Genomic DNA, 18,239 nt, shown 5'->3' with positions numbered 1-18,239 from the left:
CTTCATTGTTCACCCCATTGAGTATAGGGGTTGGGACATCATGTTGAGGTTGTACAGGATGTTGGTGAGGCCACTTGTACAGTACTGAGTACGATTCTGGTGGCCCTGTAATAGGAAGAATTCTATGAGAGAGGGTTCGGTAAAGATTTACCAGGATGTTGCCAAGACTGGAGGGTTTGAGTTATAAGAAGAGATTGGGACTTTATTTATTGGAGCACAGGAGGTTGAGGAGTGACATTATTGAGATTGATAAAATCATGAGGAGTGGAGGTAAGGTGAATAGCAAAGGGCTCTTCCTTAGTGTAAGGGAGCTCAAAAATCAGGGGCATATTTCTTTAAAGTGAGAGGAGAGAGATTTAAAAGGAACCTGAGGGGCAACGTTTTGACAGAGGTGGTTTGCATGTGGAATCTGGATGAGTACATGCATAGAAAGGTTTAGAGGGATATGGGCCAAACACAGGCAAGTGGGACTAGTTTAGTTTTGGAATCCTGATTGGCATGGATGAATTGAACCAAAGGGCCTGTTTCTGTGCTGTACACCTCTCTGAACCAGAAGTGATCTTATTGAAACCAGTAGAATTCTGAAAGGGGCTTGACAGGATAGATGCAGACAAAATGCTCCTTTGTTGGGATTCTATGACTCCCCCGACAATGTGGAAGCAGGCCATTCAGCCCATTTATTTTACTCTGGCCCTCCGAAGAGTTTCACTCATATCCATTCCCATCCTCCGTATTTCCCATGGACAATCCATCCTAAATTGCACATCCCTGATCATTATGGGTAATTCAGCACAGCCAATCCACCCTAACCTTTACACCCTAATCTATAAATTACCTTCTCAAAAATGAAATTTAAATGCAGAGTTTTTCTCTAAGAAAAATGTCACTCTGACTCAATATTCGGACGCAGACAGAATTCACACCTATTGTTAGAAAAGCTCTGCATTTGAATGATATTCTTGAAGGTAATTAAAATCAAATTCTGGGATTAACATACCAAAGAACAGAAACCCATTCGAAAGGTGAAAGATTTAATCTAAAATTGTTTGATGCATTACATTTCCATGACACTGGACTCCATTGGCTCTAAATTCCATAATCATGATCTCATTCTCCACAACCACCTGATGAAGGAGCGGCGCTCCGAAAGCTAGTGCTTCCAAACAAACCTGTTGGATTATAACCTGATGGTGTGTGATGTTTAACTTTGTCCGTGGGAAGCACATGAGTTGTGGGACTGGAAACGGTTCTTATTTTGTGATCTATTCCAAGTGAAATTTCTCCTCTGCGCAGGCACGGGTGAACAGTTTGGCTTTTGTGCTTTGTGCGAGATCGGGCTAGCAGCTTTTAAATCCTTATGTTAAACAGTTCAAGTAAACTGTTGATCAGCAATTGTATTCCGAGAGTGGTACTTCCAGCTCTGGTAATCCTGTTGCATCAACAGAGAGAGGGAGAGGATGTCACATCTGAAGAGCAGACAGAAAAGTTATTTCGCTTGTTCAGTCAGTTGAGTTGGTTCCGCACTCAGATGAGACTGGATACTGCTTTTAATGGATCATAATTAAATGCTACAATGGAACACCTTAAATTCGAGGAATTTTGAAAGGGCAAATGGAACAGTAACTTTGAAGAGAGATGTTCTTCCATTTCTAACCTTGGGTGAACCATATGAGGCATTTTTATTGATAGCTCCATAATCATCTTCCTGCTGGATTTTTTTCAGGGCAAACAGTTTCTGGTGGGAGAAATTCTGTATCCTGGGAAGGTGGGGAAATTTTTTTAAAAAAAAAGGCTGTTAAAAGCATTTGAACTGTGGGCCCACAAGCTCTTGTGGGAGCAGTGCATTTGCCAAAAACATTTCGGAGGAATTCTGTCTAACTGTTGGACTGAAAGTAGTTTCCCACTGAACGTTAAACAGGTATTGAGAACGTTGTGCATTATAGAGTGTGTTCCTGAGGACTGGAGGAGGATTGAACTTGCCAACGTGAACACCACTTTGCAGAGAGAGGAAATTTCTCGGGAGGTTGATGGAAGTCAACAATTGTCAGATTATTTTATGAAAATAACAGCTTATATGGGGATCCCAGAAGAGGGGTATCTGTAATGAGCACACAGAAACAAACCCTTCAGTCCAGGCCAGCCAGATATGCTAAATTAATCTAGTAACCCATTTGCCAGCATTTGGCCCATATCCCTCTGAATACTTCCTGTTCATGTCTCCATCCAGATGTATGTTTTTCTTCGGAGAATACTTAGGTGAGAGCCTAGATGTGCTATTACTCAGCCTTTCCCCACTGAGCTTCACCTTTCCTTCATGCTAATTGTAGCTGGAGAAGCCCGAAAGTTGAAAAGGATTTCCTGGGGAAAAAAACGTTTATTCAAGATCGGGCTCAGTGATGGATTTTCTAAAGCTTGGCTATTGTAGATTTCAATCAGACAAAAAAAAACTTTCAGTTGTTCTTGTCCAAGGCAGAGTAGATATTCTTTTAAGGTATAATTGAGATATCTACCTTCTTTATAGTGTTTTTCCATCATTACCAGTGATTGTCCATCATTTGGTTTATTGAGCATCATCTTTTTGTGATTCACCAGAGATGATTTGAAGTGAATTCTGTAAGATGCTTTTCTATTTTATTTAACTTTACCTGGCTCTTTAAGGCAACCATTTTCTTTTCATGTGATTGGTATTAAAATATCTCAGTGTATAATAATGAAACAGCTCATTTATTCTGAAATTATTTCAATTAGTTGGTCAATTGCCAAATAATTGCTGCACAACTGTTGTCAATATTGATACCCAGGAAAGCTATTTTGTTTATTTTGTTTAATATATTTCCTTTCTAAAGATCTTATCCAAATTATAAAATGATTGTATTTTCATTTGAAATAAAGTTTGCAGTGTCTTCTTAAATAGTTGAAAGTAACTTTGTACTTAATTGCTCCGTTTGGGATTAAACATTGTGACTTTGATAAAAGTGATCTTTCACAATTTATGGTGAATCTATTATCAAACGAATGTTGCCATTTGCTCTTGAATTACCACAAATTCAATTTGAAATTCTTGAATGAGTTGAACAAGGGGTAAAAAGTGAATATTTATTGCACTTTTTCTGAAATTCTCTGCACTGCCATTGTATTTGGTTAAATGTATGTAACCCTCTTCATACCTTTGTATTTCTTTGATGTTTCATTTGTCAGTGCTACTGCCCAAATAGCCTAAAAAAATGTTTGGCAGTTGGTGAAGTTGTGAATTTTTAGTCTAGTAACATTGTTTCACAATTGAATAATCTGAAGATTAATTTAGGCACATACAAGAACGTCAAAGAGATTGTGATGATAGAAAGTCAACATGCAGAATTGCCAATGAAATGTAAACTGGCTGCTCTTAATTTGGTACAGACGAAGTAGAAATAATGGCATTGTACACAAACTGTGTGTAGTGTGAGTTCAGAATTGTTCTGATCCTTTTAATTCTGGCACATGCAGTGATAGCAGCACCATAATCTGTTTTATTTGTTCGTGGAATGTGAGCATCACTGGCAGAGCCAGTATTTGACTGCTAAGAACACAGATATGAATATTCGGTGAGGTTGAGTTGCAAGGTCTACTGTGGCATAACAAATTGTACTGGCTTGCACCGTACTCTGACAAGACAGAGACTTTTGGGGGGAGGACAAAAATAGGAATTTCTTCTTCAATATTGATGCTCCCATTTATATCTCTCAAAAGGAGATTGTTTGGTCCATCAAATTAATAATGGCTCTTTTGTTGAATTATTTCCCTGCATCCGCATATATCTGGAATCGTTTTCTTTTCAAGAATTTTGCAATTACCTTTGCCATTTACTGGTTACATTACCCCTTCAAGATCACTTCAAATCGTAATAAATTGCTTATTTCCTTAAAAATTAACCATCTCACGGCCACCCCAAACCCCTTTTTCAAAGTGGCTGCACTATTTCCAATATGGTCATGCTTTGTAAATATTACCATATACCATTAATTATGTCCAAGTCTCTTTAGATTTCAATGTATCGTTTTAAATATAAAAATGCCCCGTTACTTGTAGCTCAGCCCTTTAAATGTGTTCTGCTCCTCTAAGCGCAATGTATATTTACCACTTTAGATATGATTATGTCTCTTAAAGGGACATACTCATATCTAAAGTGGTAAATATACATCTGCTTACAAATAGGCAACATCTCTTCGAAATGTAGATTCATTTAGATATAACTGCGTCACTTCACATAGTAAGATATCCCTTTGAATGTGCCCCCATCCCTTTGAATGGTAATCTTGTCCATTTAACCCTCTTTATTTGCAGAAATAGCCCGTTAAAATGTTCACGTCCCTTTAAAATGCAGATTGCCCACTTTATATGTGACGCCGTTCCGTTAGATGTCGGAATATCTGTTTAAATTGAGCCGTGAGCTTTCCCAATGTCGACAGGGCTCCTGGAAACGTGGCAGTGTCCCCCCTGCAGCTGCAGAGCGAGACAGGAGAGTTTGTTTTTGTGAATGAGCAGTTGCAGCGCGAGGTGGCTGTTGCTTGGTGACGGTGAGGCTCCCCCGGCCCCGCCCATCCCCCCCCGTGCAGACGTCACGCGGGGGCGAAGGCGGTTGGGAGGAGAAGTCGCTCGAGCGGGGAAGCGGCGGGAGGGCGGCCGTTAGGAAAATGGCGCCGTGCGGCCCGGGGCAGACACCCGTCGCTGGGCACCGCCGCCTTCCTGGCGCAGCTGCTGTGTCACGGCCCCACCGGCCGGCTGTACAGCAGGCAGGAGCCGGTGAGCATTCTGGAGGCGGATGGGGTTAAGGGCCTGCTTGGGAACTCGTCGGCCGCCTGGGTGGTGGAGTTCTACTGGTCGTGGGGCTCAGTGATGGATTTTCTAAAGCTTGGCTATTGTCACTGTTTAATGTTTAATCCCAATGTCACAATGTTTAATCCCAAACGGAGCAATTAAGTACAAAGTTACTTTCAACTATTTAATAAGACACTGCAAACTTTATTTCAAATGAAAATACAATCATTTTATAACTTGGATAAGATCTTTAGAAAGGAAATATATTAAACAAAATAAACAAAATAGCTTTCCTGGGTATCAATATTGACAACAGTTGTGCAGCAATTATTTGGCCGGGGGAGCCTGTGTCAACTATGGGGCCACCTTTTTTTTAATTTCATAAATATACTTTATTCATAAAATAATTTGATGGTCTGTACAGTTGGTCATGCCATACATATGTAAACATGTACATATAGAGATCACAATTTATCATTTTTATATACAGGTCTGTACATTTTTCAATCATATGCCCATATAATTAGCTGAGGTGTCAGCAGAGCCCAAATGACTGCATGGACGTTGGAATGTGCCAGTCTGCAACACTCAGTCTGCGTCAACTCCTTCAGCTGGAAGATCAGCAGGTTTCGGACCGCCCAGAGAGCGTCCTTCACCGAGTTGATGATCCTCCAGGCACAGTTGATGTTTGTCTTGGTGTGCGTCCCGGGGAACAGGCCGTAGAGCACGGAGTCCCGCGTCACCGCGCTGCTTGGGACGAACATCGACAAACACCACTGCATTCCTCTCCAGACTTCCTCTGCATAGGCACATTCCAGAAGGAGGTGTGTGACAGTCTCGTCCCCCCCGCAGCCGCTTCGAGGGCAGTGTGCGGTATGGTTGAGAGTCTGGGCGTGCATAAAGGATCTCACAGGCAGAGCCCTTCTCACCACCAGCCAAGCCATGTCTTGGTGCTTGTTGGAAAGTTCTGGTGATGAGGCATTCTGCCAAATGGCTTTGACAGTCTGCTCAGGGAACCGCTCGATAGGATCCGCCCTCTCCTTTTCCTGAAGGGTCTCAAGGACACTATGTGCTGACCACTTCCTGATGGACTTGTGGTCAAAGGTGTTTTTCTTCATAAACTTCTCCACGAAGGACAGGTGATATGGAACGGTCCAACTACTCGGAGCGTTCCGCGGCAGCGAGGCCAGGCCCATACTTCGCAACACCGGGACAGGTAGAACCTCAGTACGTAGTGACACTTGGTGTTTGCGTACCGGGGATCCACGCACAGCTTGATGCAGCCACACACACAGGTGGCCATCAGGGTGAGGGTGGCATTGGGTGTATTTTTTCCCCCGTTGCCCAGATCTTTGTACAGCAAGTCCCTTCGGACCCGGTCCATCTTTGACTTCCATATGAACTGGAAGATGGCCCGGGTGCCTGCAGCGGCACAGGTTCTGGGAATAGGCCAGACCTGTGCCACTTATAATAGCAATGATAGTGCCTCACACCTGATGACCAGGTTTTTTCCCGCGATGGAGAGCGACCGTAGCGTCCATCTGCCCAGTTTCTGCCTCACTTTGCTGATACGCTCCTCCCAAGACTTGGCGCGCGCCCTAGCCCCCCCGAACCAAATACCCAGCACCTTCAGGTGGTCGGTCCTGACGGTGAAGGGGATCGAGGATTGGTCGGCCCAGTTCCCAAAGATCATGGCCTCACTCTTGCATCGGTTTACTTGGCCCCCGAGACCCATTCGAACTGGTCACATATGCACATGAGTCTGTGCACGGACAGCGGATCCGAGCAGAAAACGGCGACGTCATCCACGTACAGGGAGGCCTTAACCTGCAGGCCCCCGCTGCCAGGAATAGTCACCCCTCTCAGGCTCGCATCCTTCCTGATGGACTCGGCAAATGGCTCTATGCAGCACACAAAGAAAGCAGGAGAGAGAGGGCAGCCCTGCCTGACTCCAGATCTGACTGGGAAGCTATCTGATTCCCACCCATTGATTGAGACTGCACTGACAATGTTGGTGTAGAGCAGTCTGATCCAATTGCAGATTCCCTCCCCAAAGCCCATTTTGGAGAGAACATTTCTCATATACCTGTGTGATATCCTGTCAAAGGCTTTCTCCTGGTCCAGGCTGATCAGGCAGGTGTCCAACCCTCTGTCCTGCACGTAGGCGATCGTATCCCTGAGGAGTGTGAGACTCTCAGCGATCTTCCTGCCCGGCACAGCACAGGTTTGGTCAGGGTGAATCACCGACCCCAGAGCAGACCTGACCCGGTTGGCGATTACCTTTGACAGAATTTTGTAATCCGCATTCAACAGTGAGATTGGTCTCCAATTTTTGAGTTCGGTGTGGGAGGTCCCTTCCGCTTGTAGATGAGGGTGATAATGCCTTTCCTCATGGATTCACTCATGGTACCTGCCCGAAGCATACTGACATACACCTCCAGCAGGTCCTGGCCAATCAAATTCCACAGAGCGGAATAGAGCTCGACCGGTAAGCCGTCGCTTCCGGGAGATTTATTCTTTTCGAAGGACTCGAGGGCGTTGGTCAGCTCGTCCAGAGATAGCGGCTGGTCCAGCCTCTCCCGTGTTCTGTCGTCTAAGACCTCCGTGATCGTGGACAGGAACGACTGGGAGGCCGTGCTGTCAGTCAGCTTTGCGTCATACAGACTGGCATAGAAGGATTTACTGATCCTCATGACGTCAGCCTGAGATGACGTTATCGAGCCATCTTCTTCCTTCAGGCTGCTGAGCACGGAGCTCTCTTTGTGCACCTTCTGGAAGAAGAAACGTGAGCACGTCTCGTCCTGCTCCACCGAGCGGACCCTGGACCGGAAGATTATCTTGGAGGCCTCCGAAGCAAAGAGCGAGGCTTGCTGGCCCTTCACCTCCTTGAGGTCCTCCATGACATCCACCCCCATCGTCTGCAGCAGGAGCAGATTCTGCATACTTTCCTGGAGCTGGGACAGTTTTCTCCGCCTCTCTCTCGCCTCCTGAACACCTTTGAGGATGAAGAACCTCTTGATGTTCCCTTTTACTGTTTCCCACCAGTCTGCTGGGGACTCAAAGAGGGGCTTCACGATTCTCCAACCTGCGTAGTCCCTCTTGAGCTCCTCAATGTTTCCCGGGGTCAACAGCTTTGTGTTCAGCTTCCACGTTCCCTTACCAGCCCGGTGCTCGTCCTGTAGGTGACAGTCAGAGAAGAACACCGGCTTGACGTCGGTGGATCTGACCGAGAACATTCGGGACACAAACAGGTAATCTATCCTTGAGCGGATAGACCCGTCTGCCCGTGACCAGGTGTATCTACGCTGCGCTCCATCTGCAGGGGTGCTGAAGACGTCGTGCAGCTTGGCATCTTTTATCGTGTCCGTCAGGGCTCTGGATGTGGTGTCCAGTTTACTGTCCCCCCCGCCGGATCGTCCATCTGCATCAATGATACAGTTGAAGTCTCCGGCCACAATGACCGGCCTGGACGTAGCCAGTAACAGTGGAAGCTGCTGCAGGACGGCCAACCGTTCACTCTTACCCACTGGGGCATACACATTAATCAGTCTCAGGGGAGCATTCCTGTACATGATGTCGGCGACGAGGAGGCGCTCGCCCACCGCCTCCTTAACCCCGGAGGCGCGGCTATCATTGCCTCCCGACCAAACTGACGGCCCATGGGCCCATAAGCTCGACCATCTCCTGTAGCTGCTGAGGTGCGGTATCCAACACTCCTGCAGAAACAGGACGTCGGCTTTAACGTTGGCCAGGAAGGCCATCATAGAAACACATCGCGTAGCCAATTTGATACTACGTACATTGATGCTGGCAATTTTTAACCCCATTTTAACAGTTTACAAGGTTGACACTGTCCATTTGCTGCTGGTCCTGCCCCTCTGGGGTAGCTGTGTGCATCCCCGTGGTGACAGCAAACTGCTGGACCCTCCCAGGGCTGAGGTAGCTGTCCGGCTCCACGCTGAAGCCATTTCCCCGCTCTGGTGTCTTCGGGTCGGGTCCGCATAGTCCAGTTCTTCATCTGACAGCGGGGTTGTCACAGGACCGCTGCTCTATGGGGCCACCTGGAAGGTACTGGGCCCGGGTGGTGAAAGGTGAGGCAGGTTGGGGGGTGGGGGACGGAGGGGAAGGAATGTGGGGCCTGTCCTGTCATAGTGACATTTTACACTCACTTTCCATCTGCTTTTATTGGCGCTTGTGCTGTTTACCCTCACTGTTTGTTTAATCCTTGTGCTGTTTACCCTCACTTTTTTTTAATATACAGCACAGAAATAGACTTTTTTCTCTCTCATGCACATACACACGTATACGTCAATGGGGGTGAATTTGAATTTGCAGAATTATATTTGCAGATACATTCTATTTTGGTCAAAAAGTGCAGGCAATCAATCCATGTAATATTTTGTAAATTCCACTTTGGAAATAGAACCAGTCTGACTCAAGATTTGGACACAGACAGACTCTGACCTCACTTTTATGCATTATCTTGAGCTGAGATGTCACCTTTTGCTATAAAACCTAGTTATCTTGAGAAGGTAACCAACAAGAATTTCTCAGATTACACATTAATGATAATTGCAACCCATTCTGAAAGATACAACACTTAACAATCCAAGTTTGTTCAAAATATCGTTTCTGTGGCAGGACACTGATATTTTTGTAGAAATTCTGTGCCTTATGATCTTATTCTCCACAACCACCTGATGAAGTAGTGCTCCGAACGCTGGTCCTTCCAAATAAACCTCTGACTCTAACCTGGTGTTGTGTGGGGTGGATTGGCCATGCTAAATTACCCACAGTGCCCAGGGATGTGCAGGTTAGATGCATTAGTCAGGGGTAAATGTGGAGCAATAGGGGTAGTGAAATGGGTGTGGCTTTGGAGGGTCAGTGTGGACGTGTTGGGCTGAGTGGCCTCTTCCATACTGTGGGGATTGTCTGAAGAGAAGGGGTTATTGCAAACTCATTGTTTTTTTTTGCTTCCAAAAATCAGACCTGCTCACTCAGCAGTATCCCAATGTTGTGAAAGATATTAACTTTCAGGTGGAGGTATCCAAGATGTAGAGAGATGTTTTTGCTTTTCTGCCCTTGTAAGATCCTGAATCAGCACCTTCAGGAGAATTAGTTAGAGTGAAGTAAGAACAGAGGGGGAGAGAGGCTGGGATGGTGCTTCAATTTTGTGAAATAACAAAAGAAAAGAATATTCCACAGAAAGTAGAATTGCTTGTTCTGAATTCCTACCATGTACTGACAGTGATGACTCTTTTTACTGATTATTTGAAGATCTGAAGATGGAAGTTTCAAAATTAACAGATCGATCTCCTGCTCCTCGGATGCTGCCTGACCTTCTGTGCTTTTCCAGCGCCGGACTTTCCTACACTGACTATCCAGTAACCGCTGTCCTCACTTTGACGTCAATGTCTGACAGTCACTCAATCCATCGGGACCAGCACGATTTTTGACTGTGATTCTGTGAGAAGGAGCAAAGCTTTTTGGTTCCTATTTGAGTGCGTTTTCAGCATCAGTGGGATTGGATGAGAGACCCGCCTTTGCAGCCTACTGAGCGTGGAGCCTGAAACAGCTATACGGCCTGGAAAGAGGAATTCATAGCAGGGAGGGACTCTATATGTGTTTGTCTGCAGCTAAAGGTTTGGCCATGGAGAAACCGGAGGAATTCTGCCCCATGGAGAAACCATGGAAGTATGGCGACTGTGGGAAAGGCTTTTATGCCCCGTCTGACCTTGAGACTCATTGGCAGTCACACCAGGGAGAGGCCCTCCACTGCCCAGAGTGCAGGAAGACCTTTACCCAGGCCTCCCACCTGCTGACCCACTGGCACATCCACACGGGCGAGAGGACCTCCAGCTGCCCCGAGTGCGGGAAGGCCTTCAGTAATTCCTCCGCCCTGCTGATCCACCGGTGGATCAACACAGGCGTAACACCCTTCAGCTGCCCCGAGTGCGGGAAGGCCTTCAGTAATTCCTCCGCCCTGATGATCCACCGGTGGATCCACACAGGCGAAAGGCCCTTCAGCTGCCCCGAGTGAGGGAAGGCCTTCAGTTATTCCTCTGCCCTGCTGAGGTACTGACAGGTTCAGTGCGGGAAGGGCTTTAACCACTCCTTCCACCTGCAGAGCCATCGCAGGAGGTTTGAAGGAGCGACGGCCGAGTGCCATTATTGACTGGACTATCAACCCAGTTCCGGGGACTCCCAGGTTTGAATTTCACCGCGGCAGATGGTGGAATTGGAAATCAGTCAGAAATCTGGAGTTCAGAATCTAACGATGAAACCATTTTTGGGGAGTGGGGGTGGAGAAATTCCTATGTGATTCACTCACTTCCTTTTTAGGGAAAAGATTCACTCAGTCGTCCCAGCTGCATCCTTTATCCGGTCTGACCTGCACATGACTCCAGCCCCACAGCCATGAAAAACTTAGTTGGAGACAGGGTATAGGTTGAAATTGCTGAGTGAGGCAATACTTCCTATGGGTTCAGGCTTTACCAAGGATCCAATTACAAAGGGACAACTCAGTGCTGACCAATAGTAAAGAAAGGCAGGGGGATGGGAGTGTGTGGGCTTTGACCTTGAGCTGTTTTTTAGAAAAGCTACTTTTTGTACACTTGTTTGCTGGGGGGATCTGAAGTTGTAACAAGGTTGGGTCACAATAAAGGTTACCTGAACTTACCCTGGGCTCAGGCTCTCATTGAAGGCTTTGAGCTTCAAGAGGTTTTTTTTTTAAAGCTGCTCATTTCTTTCAGTCTTCTGCACTAAGTTTCCAATGTTGTGTATCAGATGGAGCAGTGAATGAGGAGCTAGTATCGTTAGAAATTGTAAATTTTTCACGACTGCAGGTACTGTGTCATTTCATCAGCATTGTAAAGTTTACTGGCAGTTCTGGGAGGTGTGGGCTGTGTTCATGAGAAACTATGTGGAGGTGCTGGTATTGTACTGAGGTTGATAAAGTTAAAAATCACACAACACCAGGTTATAGTCCAACTGGTTTATTTGGAACTACCAACTTTAGTGTCAACTGCAAACTTACCCATCCACCTATGTCTACGTCCAAGTCATCTATAAAAATGACAAATAGCAGTGGTCATAAAACAGATCTTTGTGGCACACCACTAGTAACTGGACTCCAGGCTGATTATTCTCCATAAATCACCACTCAGTCTTCTTTCAGCAAGCCAGTTTCTGATCCAAACTGCTAAATCACCCCCAGTCCCATGCCTCTGCATTTTCTCCAACACCTACAATGTGGAACCCTATCAAAGGCTTTACTAAGGTCCATGTACACCACGTCAACTGCCATAATCTCATCCACATGCTTGGTCACCTTCTCAAAAAACTCAATGGGGTTTGTGAGAGATGCCCTGCCCTTGATAAAACATGTTGACTATCTGAAATCAACTTGTTACTTGTTAGATGATTATAAATCCGATCTCTTATACTCCTTTTCAAAAGCTTCCCTACAACAGACGTAGGGTCACTGGTCTATAATTACCTGGGTCATCTCTACTGCCCTTCTTGAACAAGGGCATAACATTTGCACCCCTCCACTCCTCTGGTACTAAACCTGTAGACAATGATGACTCAAAGATCAAAGCCAAAGGCTCCACCATATCCTCCCTAGCTTCCCAGAGAATCCTCAGATAAATCCCATCCGGCCCAGGGGACTTGTCTACTTTCACTCCTTCTAGAATTGATAGCACCTCCTCCTTACTAACTTTGATCCTTTCTAGTCTAATATCTCGTATCTCATTCTTCTCCCCTACAATAGTCTCCTTTTCCTGAGTGAAGACCGATGAGAAATATTCATTAACACCTCTTGGATCTCCACAGGGCCCACACACAACTTCCCAATTCTGTCTTTGGCTCTATTCCTACCTTAGTCATCCTTTTATTCCTCATATACCTATAGAAAGCTTTAGGGTTCTCCTTTATTCTACCTGCGAAAGACTGCTCATGTCCTCTGTTTGCTCTTAACTCTCTCTTTAAATCCTTCCTAACTAATCTGTAGCTCTCCATGGCCTCATCTGAACCGTCTCATCTCATTGTCACAAAAGTCTCCTCCTGCTTAACAAGAGATGCAATTTCTGTAGAAAACCATGGTTCCCTTACCTTATCACTTCCTCCCTGTCTGACAGGGACATACCAACCAAGGACACACAATATCTGTTTCTTAAACCAGCTCCACATTTCAATTGTCCCCATCCCCTGCATTTTGCTACCTCATTCTATGCATCCTAAGTCTTGCCTCATTGCATTAGAATTGCCCTTGCCCCATCAATAATTCTTGCCCTGCGGCACGTTCCTATCCCTTTCCATCGCTAAATGAAACCTAACTGAATTATGGTCACTCTCTCTAAAGTGCTCACCTACCATTAAATCAAACACCTGGCCTGGTTCATTACCAAGTACCAGATCCAGTGTGGCCTTCCTTCTTGTCAGCCCTTCGACATACTGTGCCAGAAAACCCTCCTGCACACACTGGACAAAACTGATCCATACGACGTACCAGAGTGAAAGCATTTCCAGTTAATGTTGGGCAAGTTACAGTCCCCCATAATGATCACCTATAATGACCCCCCCAATGAATCAAACTGATTCTATTTCCAAAGTAGGAATTCATAAAATATTACATGGATTGACTGCCTGCAGATTGTGCACTTTTTGAGCAAAATTGAATGTATCTGTAAATATAGTTCTGCCAATACAAATTCACCCCATTGACATGTGTGCGCGCATGAATGAGAGAGAGGGTGTGTGTAAGTGTGTGTGTGTCTGAAAGAGACCATGTGTACGAGAGAGGTATGGATCAAATCGAGGGATTGCATTTTGCTAAAAGAAGCAAGGGCAGGACTTGTACAGTAAATGGTAAGGCCCAGGGTCGTGTTGTAAGACAGAGAGACATGGGGTTTTCAGGGACATAATTCTTTGAAAGTTGCATCATTGGTAGACAGGGTGGTTAAGAGGTGTTTCGCATGCTTGCCTTCATTGTTCACACTGTCATGGATCGGAGTTGGGACATCATGTTGAGATTGTCCAGGATGTTGATGAGGCCACTTTGAGTACTGAGTACATTTCTGGTTGCCCTGTTGTAAGAAGATTATTATTAAAGGGCATTTGGACAAGATTTACCAGGATGTTACCAGGACTGGAGGGTTTGAGATAGAAGGAGAGGCTGGAACGTTTTTCACTGGGGCGTAGGAGATTGAGGGGTGACCTTACTGAGATTTATAAAATCATGAGGGGAGGAGGGAAGCTGAATAGCAAAGGGCTCTTCCTTTACGTAGGGGAACTCAAAACGAATGGCAATTTCTTTAAGGCGAGAGCAAAGAGATTTAAAGGGAGCCTGAGGGGCAGTGACTCAGAGGGTGGTTTGTTTGGGGAATGAACTTGCTGAGGAAGTGGGAGATGCAGATACAGTTACAATGTTTAAAAGACATTTGGATGGGTTCATGAATAGAAACATTTAGAGGGATATGGGCCAAATGCAGGCAAGTGGGACTGGTTTAGTTTGGGAATCCTGGTCGACATGGACCAGTTGGACTGAAGGGTCTGTTTCTGAGCTGTATGCCTCTATGACTCTAAGAACCAGAAGTGATCTTATTGAAACCAGTAACATTTTGAAAGGGGCTTAACGGGGCACACGCAGATAAAATGCTCCGTTGTGGGGGTAAGTTATAGACAATGTGGACGCAGTCCATTGGGCCCATTGAGTCCACCCCACCCATACCCACCCCCTACCCTGTATTTCCCATGGCGAATCCACCTTAACCTGCACGTCCCTGAACACTATGGATAATTTAGCAAATCCAGTCCACCCAACACCAGGTTATCGTCCAACAGGTTTATTTGGATGCATTCATGTTCAGAGTACTGCTCCTTCAGCAGTGGTTGTGGCGAATAAGATCACGATCACAAAATGTATAGGCAAACGAGTCCAGTGTCATGGAGATGTCATACACGAAACAATTTTAGATTAAATCTTTTAGAATGGGTTTCTGTTCCTTGGAATGTTATCCCAGAACTTCTGTTAAATATCAAATCTCAAGAATGTAATTTAAAGGCAGAGCTTTTCTTCATTGTATGAAAAGGTTGCCCCTTGGTATATCTTTCCCCTCTCACCTGAAACGTCTGCCATCTGATTCTGGACTCGCCCCACACGTCCACCTTAAACAAAAATTGATTTCGCCCTCTCCTCCCTCTCCCTCCCCCTCCCAGGAGGAAGAGCTGCCCAGAGGGAGGGAGTTCCACTCAAACCTGACAGGGACACTTCCGCCTTGTGATATTATCAATGGAGTGAGGCCCAAAAACATGCTGCCGCACTGCGCTTACTCCGGACGGCCGCTTGCACGCACTGCGCCAGTGCTGCCCTGTACAGTTTCCAAAAATCCTTTCCCTTCAGCGAGGCCATTCGGCCTAACGAGTCCACGCCAACTCTCCAAAGGGTAACCCACCCACACCTATTCCCCCACCCCTAGTGCTCTACATTTACCCCCCCTGACTAATACACCTAACCTGCACATCCCTGGGCACTATGGGTCAATCCACCCTAACCTGCACAACCCCTGACCCTACATGAACACACTGGTGCCTCTACAGTTGGGTGCAGTGTGTGAAGCCCTTCCTGAACTGAAAGCGGGTGAATGGCCACTACCCCCACCAGTGGGTCAGCAGCTTTACCGAGCAGGTGAACCCCTTCCCGAAGGGCCTGTCCCTCTCGTGGAGCTGCTCATGCCTCCACAGGTGGCTCAGCTGACTGAACCCCTTCCCACACTGAGCAAGCGAACAGCCTCTCCCCTGTATGGACCCGCTGATGTTGCAGAGGAATCGCTGAAGGCCTTCCTGCACTCAGGGCAGCTGAAGGGTCTCTCCCCTTTAGCAGGGTAGAGGTAGCACTGAAGGCCTTCTAGCAGACTGGGCAAGTGAATGGCCTCTCCCCGGTGTGGATCCGTCGGTGGGTCAGCAGAGTGGAGGCCCAGGTAAATCCCTTCCCGCACTCAGTGCAGCTGAAGGGCCTCTCCCCTGTGTGGACCCGCTGATGCTTCAGCAGGGTGGTGGAATAGCTGAAGGGAAGGGCCTCTCCCCCGTGTGACCTGCTGGTGGTCAGTAGGTTGCAGGCCCGGGTAAAGCTCTTCCTGCACTCTGTGCAGGGGAACAGCCTCTCCCCGGTGTGACTGTGCCGATCAGTATCCAGGACAGGCGGGAAACGGAAGCTTTTCCCACAGTCGCCACACTTCCATGGTTTCTCCACGGGGCGGGAGTCCTTGGGTTTCTCCATGGCCGAAGCTTCAGTTACACACAAACACGTGTAGAGCCCCTCCCTGCCGTGAATTCCTCTTCCCAGGCCGTATCCCTGTTTCAGGCTCCACACTCAGTGCACTGCAACGGTAGAATCTCTCATCTAGTCCCACTGATGCTGAAAATGTACTCAAACAGGAACCAAAAAGCTTTGCTCCTTGGCACAGAACCATAGTCAAAAATTGTTGTGGTCCTGATGGATCGAGTGACTGTCAGACTTTGATGTCAACGTGAGGACTGCAGACACTGGAGAGTTAGAGACAGAAAGTGTGGCGTTGGAAAAGCACAGCAGGTTAGGCTGCATTCGAGGAGCAGGAGAGTCAATGTTTCTGGCCTAAGCCTTCCATCTGTTGACTTTGATACTTTCGTCTTCACAACTTCAAATATTCTGTGAAAAGAGATTACAAAGGTCATCAGTGTCAGTCCCTGATAGAAAAGAAAAGATAAAGTAAAAACAGAAAAGACATCTATCCCATCCCCTTCCCAATCTTTTATCCTTCTGTCCCTCCTCACTGTGTAATTAAGACACATACCTGAGTTTGCAAGTGAAAATCAGACCCCTGGTGGGGTCACTCGGTTCTGCGATCAATCAATGAACCCTCACCATCGGTGTGACTGTTTTAGACTTCACTCTTTATTTCTTCATATGGCTGGATACAGTGTGTCCGGAAACATTTCTGTATTCCTCAGAGGAACTGCGCACATGGCTTAATACAGAGGCACTTGTACACTTTTCTTAAAGGAAAACATGGGCCGTGATCGCATTGTATATTCAGACAATTACCAATCAATACACGATATCACTTCATTGACAGATAGTTGATCCACTGATATTAACTGGTAAATAACTGAGGTCATAACGATGAGGTCACTTTTATCTTGTGATTCAGTGCCACTGCACCTGCATCGAGAGCCAACAGTGTGGTTAACATTTCCTTATCGTATCAAGCTCCTTCTGTATTCTAGTGGATGCATTAGTTATGCTACTCCCTGTGGCCTTATTTCAGGTGCGATCCACGTCTGTAGGTGAGACACGACTGTCTCCAGCTGAGATTCCCTGCAGTTGCCCGCTCCGTACCCCTCGGAACAATTCGGCTCCCTCCTCAGTCCACTTCCACCACATGACCGAAGCAATGATTGGCTATGTTCTTGCTCTAACTAACGTTATACGTGCGGCCTACGGCAATGTTCCCTCCCTGTCAGCCTTGTCACGGGTAGAGCCTGGTTCATTGGTGCTCGTTAAGATGGGATGGCTCCTTCCAGGTTTTACTTCCCACCCCTACGGTGGTCAAAGTCGCTGGGCGCACGGCTTGGGTCCACCTGCACCATTGTAAATTGACTGGCCGCACCAATCAAAAGGGGGGAAGAGGAGGAGAGAATACTGGAATCCCAAGAAAAGGAGTGGACCCTGTCCATTTGGGTTTTTGAATTTTGCTGTTGTTCTAATGCTATTCTTAGTTCAAGTATCTGTAATAAGAGGAGGGACATGTGGGAGATTGCATATCTACTGACCTGTTTGATCACATACAACATCCTGATGGAGAAAGCCACTAAATATGGATGCGACCAGGAATGATCAGAGATTATCCACCACCCGTGCTGAGGAGATGTCATCCAGTGCACCGGACCAGACGCCTTTGACGTGTCGAACGTGATGAAGATTGATTATTACAATGGACTCTTACATCAGAAAGACCAGATGGTCCATCTGGACAGTAGAAATCATGTCGTTACCGAACCTGTCTTTTTGATTTTACCTGCAGACGCAAGCCGAGTGAGGATAAAACTGATCCATTTCGTTATTATGGTAAATATTTTAAGGATGCCTGGGAACACCATCCCTTTTTGCAGGACAGGCCTGCTCGAGAAAAGGGAAGCCTGCTGGGGAAACTCCTAAGTCTACAAACAACTTATTTATACAGGTCCACAGAACGCTGCTCACCCCAGAGGCAGTAGTACGTTACTCTTCTCTATCGGTAGATGACTTTCTTGACCCATCCCCAGTCCTCTGATCCCAATCTATTTGTCAGACTCCCTACTGCCGACTCTCTGAAAGAAATACAGTATCACTTTCCAATACTGTATTAGCCCCCCTGCTACCTGTTTACAGACACCTTTTAACTCCACTGTCGTATGAGAAT

The 18,239-nt window shown here is 46.4% G+C and overlaps 3 protein-coding genes across 11 annotated transcripts in view; 2 read left to right on the top strand and 1 right to left on the bottom strand.

Annotated features, from left to right (window-relative positions):
- Positions 1-18,239, bottom strand: part of LOC148142977 (uncharacterized) — a 425,985-nt gene that overhangs the window by 73,162 nt on the left and 334,584 nt on the right. For 8 of the 9 annotated variants that reach the window (XM_087973942.1, XM_087973943.1, XM_087973944.1 and 5 more), the window contains exon 3: positions 14,630-16,486. The exons of the other annotated variant lie outside the window; for it this stretch is intronic. In XM_087973942.1, coding sequence (XP_087830068.1) covers positions 16,470-16,486 — 17 coding nt within the window. In that variant the 3' untranslated portion in view covers positions 14,630-16,469. Of the gene's footprint in view, positions 1-14,629; positions 16,487-18,239 lie in introns of those variants that run through there. 9 annotated transcript variants of the gene reach the window in all.
- LOC148142982 (uncharacterized) overlaps positions 1-18,239 on the top strand; it is a 146,389-nt gene that overhangs the window by 23,089 nt on the left and 105,061 nt on the right. The window lies entirely within an intron of this gene.
- Positions 1-18,239, top strand: part of LOC148142983 (uncharacterized) — a 112,785-nt gene that overhangs the window by 42,599 nt on the left and 51,947 nt on the right. The window lies entirely within an intron of this gene.

Source organism: Chiloscyllium plagiosum, unplaced genomic scaffold, assembly GCF_037043375.1.
Source record: "Chiloscyllium plagiosum isolate Xiang-an unplaced genomic scaffold, Cpla_swu_hap1 HiC_scaffold_27, whole genome shotgun sequence".
Classification (NCBI taxonomy): domain Eukaryota; kingdom Metazoa; phylum Chordata; class Chondrichthyes; order Orectolobiformes; family Hemiscylliidae; genus Chiloscyllium; species Chiloscyllium plagiosum.
This window is presented reverse-complemented; position numbering and strand designations above follow the sequence as displayed.